The sequence below is a fragment of the Mytilus edulis genome, chromosome 13 (genome assembly GCF_963676685.1).
Source record: "Mytilus edulis chromosome 13, xbMytEdul2.2, whole genome shotgun sequence".
Lineage (NCBI taxonomy): Eukaryota > Metazoa > Mollusca > Bivalvia > Mytilida > Mytilidae > Mytilus > Mytilus edulis.
In genome coordinates this window covers 30,077,814-30,083,328 of record NC_092356.1, presented here as the reverse complement: position 1 = coordinate 30,083,328, position 5,515 = coordinate 30,077,814, and the positions used below count along the sequence as shown (strand labels likewise).

The 5,515-nt window shown below is 36.1% G+C and overlaps 1 protein-coding gene across 1 annotated transcript; it reads left to right on the top strand.

The window, feature by feature from the left end:
• The first annotated feature begins 2,580 nt into the window (after nt 1-2,580).
• LOC139501562 (uncharacterized) lies at nt 2,581-5,515 on the top strand. The gene is made up of 3 exons (XM_071290679.1): nt 2,581-2,973; nt 3,489-3,566; nt 5,029-5,515. Exons 1-3 carry the CDS (start codon nt 2,598-2,600, stop codon nt 5,502-5,504), a joined length of 930 nt encoding a protein of 309 aa, XP_071146780.1. The 5' UTR covers nt 2,581-2,597; the 3' UTR covers nt 5,505-5,515.

The window sequence follows — 5,515 nt, the reverse complement described above, 5'->3', positions numbered from 1 at the left end:
AGGAATAACAGTACTGAAGTTGAAGAGTTGCCACCGTCAATTGTAGATTTGACGGTCGCAAATGCAGTTTTATTGGCGACGCGTAGCGGAGACAGTAAAACGGAGATTTGCGACCGTCAAATCAAAATTGACGGTGGCAACTCTTCAACTACAGTACTGTTATTCCGATTCTAATGCATTACAAAAAGAAAAAATACGATAAAACTTGAAAAAATGTCTAAATTTGTCAAATAAAAAAAATCCGCGAAACTTCATGAATGATTTTGGCACAAAGACGTCATGGCTAAACGTGACGTCATACAAATGAAAACTTACAAACTGGAGGTTATTACTTTACCTGTGTGCTTCAAATTAGGATAAAATTACATTAAAACGGCGAATTCGAGGTAAGTGTTGTTTTATTTTCGATTATATAGTAGTAATCGAACATTTGTTGATTCATCAATTCAAAATGGCGGGTCCCTCCTTAGTTACGCCTGGTCAACTGTGGATTTGACGGCGACTTTTAGCCAAAGAAAAAAATTGTTACATCCAAATTGCATTAGAATTTGGTGTTGTCCCTCTTTATTGGTTGTTTCCTGAGCTTGCCTTCATGTATAACTATATATTTTATGTTGTTATAAAAGTTCCAGATGATGTTTATGAATGATTGTGGTATTTATTTACAACAACTGGGTCGATGCCACTGATGGTGGAGATTTATTTCCCCGAGGGTATCACAAGCCCAGTAGTCAGCACTTTTTGTGCTGACATGAATTATCATTGATATGGTTATATTTATAAATTAACTGTTTACAACATTTGGAATTATTTGAAATACTGAGGCTTTTCTACCACAGGCATAGATTACCTTAGCTGTATTTGGCAAAACTTTTAGGAATTTTGGTCCTCAATGCTCTTCAACTTCGCACTTTATTTGGCCTTTTGAACTTTTTAGGATTCGAGAGTCACTGATGAGTCTTTTGTAGACAAAACGCGCGTCTGGCGTATAAACAAAATTTAGTCCTGGTATCTATGATGAGTTTATTTCCATAATGATCCATGATGTTCCAAAGGGTTTATCTGTCCTAGATGTCAAATGCCTTTTCAAAATCTACAAAGTTAATCAGTAGGGAGGTGTTCTACTCTGATGACTATTCTTTATTTATACGTAGTGTGGCTTTTTGGTCTATGTATGATCGGTCTATCCTAAATTCTGTTTGCTGTTCATCTACAGCCTTGATAAGTCGTGTAAGTTGGATTCTATTTAGCACATTTGCTGCCACTGATAGTATTGCAATTCCTTTGTTATGTTTTTTTTACATTCTGAAAGGTTGCTTTATAGTTGGTAGTTAGATTATATGGCATTCGGTCCATTCTTGCGGCATAACTTCTTCCTACCATATATCACTGAAGTTTCACTTCATCATTGAAACTCTCTCTGTATGTGGACAACCATCCTCTTGGTATCCGGAATATAGAATAGTCTCACCAGTAACAAGAGCTCAATCCCTAGATTTCAATTTTGTACTTTTCATTTCGTTTGCTATGATCGCTGCTTTGCCACTTTGGTAAATGGTTCTTACATTCCAGGTCCCAAGTATGGTGGTTGGCTTAGGTGTCAGAAGGTGAATCGGCTTTGCAGCTTCGTTTTCGCTTTCCCTGCAATGCGTCACATGTCTTGTTGATGAAGAGACCCTCTCTACTGAATCGGTAAACGTATTCATGTTCATCAATGATTCTGTAGCTGTGAATTTTTTACAAGGCGAGAAAGTTTGTCTCGCGCTCCACCCCACACCTGTTTTGTTCTCGAGGTATCCTTCCTCTCGATAACGATCCTTATCTAACCTGTTTGATTTGGAGTTATTACTTCTACTAGATGGGTTGCCTTTCTTGACTTACGACTCGTGTTATTTTTCAATAGCTTGGACAAGTTTGGTGAGTGTAAGGACCTGTTCACTCACCGGTGGGCCCACACATTGGATTTATCTTGGGTATGTTGCTGCTCCTAAATTACCCTAGTTAAACTGTGCTGTCGCGAGGAGGCATTGCAGAAGTCTTGAATCATGTAGAGGCTATGTACTGTCAAAACGACTTACTCACTCGGCTTTTCATTCACCTGCAATACAGGCTAGCCAGCAGTGGTATAGGTGCCTATGGCCCTATCCACACTAGACGCATATACATTCTTGTTGCAGAATCCATCAACAATTAACAAAGAGTGATATTACACCTAAACAGGAAAAAGGCGATCTATAAGATTGTATTATTAGATTAGCTGTTTTTCCTGTTCGTCGAAAAAGATTATAACAAAATATTTAACATGCAGTCACATCAAGATTATTTTATTATATACTTGTATACGACACTCGTTCCTTATAATAGGATAAAGTAATAATTATACAATGATTAAAACCAAAACTTTTATAGTAGTATATTAGTTTTAAATTCAGTTCAACAATGTTAGATCTACAAAGATAATATATCTACAGGTGCCATTTACACTTGAAAGATTCCTACAGAATAGGTAAACCACGTGCTTAAAAGTTTATCTTATCTCCTTATACAATATGTGTAAGTTAACCTTTGCATTGAATAAGTTGTAAGCGGCACTCCAGATGAAAATCTTGTTAATTTTGATTGTGGTTTGGAGCTTTAGTCTTCAGAAAATTACTTCTACAGAAATATCGGATGGATCTTCACTTGATGTTGGACAGGCAAAACGTCTATTGCTTAATGACCCGGATGTCGTAGGATCACGGTTAGCTGAACTAGACCGAGCAAACCAGGAATTGAACAAACAAATGGCAGAATTGAAAAAGAATATGACAAACACAATGGTCCAAGTACAGAGGCAGTTGTCACAGGAGAAGATAAGAAACGACAACCTGATGTCAACAGTCACCCAATTACAATCCTCTTTTGATCGAGAAAAGGCAAAAACTGTCAATTTAGAAGCTGTAACCTCCAAAATTTCAGCATCTATACAAAAAGGTAACCATGGTAGCAACTTAAATGTACTTTTTACACGAGAATTATTACCAAAATGTATATTTCCATGGAAATTTCAACATTAATTTCTTTAGAAGAAATCTTTACAGCTTAAAATGTATTGAAAAACTTTCTGTGATAAATGCAAATGAACGATATACAATTATTTTATATTGGTATTTTACGTTCAGTGGCAAATATAAAAATATATCTGCACAAGAACAAGTTATATTTAAAATGAACATGCCTTTCATTACACAAGCTGAACACTACCTGGCAACATTAGTTTACATCACTGCCAATCAGTCTTTGCTTCTACCATTTGAAATGATGCTTTCTTTTCGAAAAAAAACCAAGGAAATTTGTAATTCTTTATTTTGTCCCATGTGATGATTGAACCCACTGCATCCCTCACTTAAGGCAAGCACGCTTTCAAAAAAGACTATGGGCTATGCACAAAGTTTATAGAAATACGTTCCAAATAGATATGTTGAATTTTTCTATTGTTCCGATTCTAGTTTCAGATTATGGTTCTACATACACACGTTGGGGACGGAAACAGTGTTCTGGAACAGATACTGAACTTGTATATACTGGTATAGTGTACATATAGTTTTTAAAAAAACTCTTCAAAGTATATGTTAACAATGTTTGATGAACAAAACGCGTATACCGGTATATTAAGAACTCTTTTTCTTTTTCTTCTTAATACATTTATAACATGATCCGATACTCATATGAGTTACAGCGACAAACAAGCTATATAAACCTGAAAACAAAATGATATGTTTATTCTATGTCTTGTAGGACTCTACGTTTTGTATCTTCAGTTTTTATGTATTACTTTTTTAGTTCTGGATTTGTAGGCAATGAATATAACAAACATTGACACGAGAATAAAACAAGAATGTGTCCTCAGTACACGAATGCCCCACTCGCACTATCATTTTCTATGTTCAGTGGACCGTGAAATTGGGGTAAAATCTCTAATTTGGCATTAAAATTAGAAAGATCATATCATAGGGAACATGTGTACCAAGTTTGAAGTCGATTGGACTTCAACTTCATCAAAAACTACCTCGACCAAAAACTTTAACCTGAAGCGGGACAGACGGACGAACGAACGAACGAACGGACGAACGAACGAACGGACGAACGAACAGACGCACAGACCAGAAAACATAATGCCCCTCTACTATCGTAGGTGGGGCATAAAAATACCTATTTATGTCAAGATTTTCAAATACTGGTATGGCAAACATTTCCTTTCTGTTTTTATGAGCCTTCCTAGTGCAGATTTTCCACCTTCTTTAACATATATGAAAATAAATTCTACTACGTTCACCTACAGTTCGACTATAGATTTTTGCATTCCTTATATTATATTTTAGAAGATGTTCATATAAATGTTAGCTTGGTAATAATGTAGTTTCATAATACCGGATGCGGAATTTTCTCGCTGCGTTGAAGAACAATTTGTGGTCATCGGCCATTGTCTGCTCTTTCGTCGGGTTGTTGTCTCTTTGACATATTCCCAATTTCTATTCTCAATCTTATTAATGTTTGATTGCTTATAAGTACACCTAATAGCGTACTGGCTGTAATACTCGACTGTCGTGCATTTCATGTCTATCAGAAATGATTTTACCCATGACAAAGTAAATATAAGTTACAAAAACATAAACATATGATATCAATTTTACATGAGCATACGATATCTTCCTGGAAATAAAACTATTAGCATGTACGCTCTTGACCAAAACTGATATTAACGACACCTTCCAGATGCTAGGTCTGCATTTAATCGAACATTCAATGATCAACTAATAACCATAAATGTATGCCTAAATTTATCTGAAAACAACAAAATCTGTTCTAAAATATCATACCCACCTACACAATTACATTTGCCCCTGATTTTTCATATATTCTAAGAAGTTCACATGAAAATGAGTATGTGCATAGGTTTTTGATTTTATAGTTAACTACCTTTAACCTACCAAATAAATCAATCGTTTCCGATTGTAGGCTACACATAAAACTATGTTGCAATTTTAGGTTTTACTGCGGGACAGAGTCATTACGATAGCGATCGCAGCACTCGTTTTGGTGGTGCATCAAATTTGCTGTGCCTTCCAAATAATCCAGAAATGAGTAACAAATCTGCACCTGGGTGGAGCTATTTGTATGGTACCGAATATCAGCAAACGTTCTTTGGATCTGGGGCTCTTGATGAAGATGTTCCTTGCGCTCTTTGCAGGAGTAAACATACATACTCGTCTGTCATGATCCCTGGTCGGAAATCGTGCTATTTTGGATGGAAGTTAGAATATTATGGATATATAGCATCTGACTCGTATACTCAGAAGGCATCATCCTTTATCTGTGTCGATGCGAGCCCAGAATTTGTACAAGGTGGCAAAGCGAATAAAGATGGGCGTCTTTTGTACGGTACTGGTACAAAATGTGGTTCTCTGCCGTGTCCACCGTATGATGACAACTTTGCTGTATTATGTGTTGTTTGTTCAAAATAAATTGATTTAAA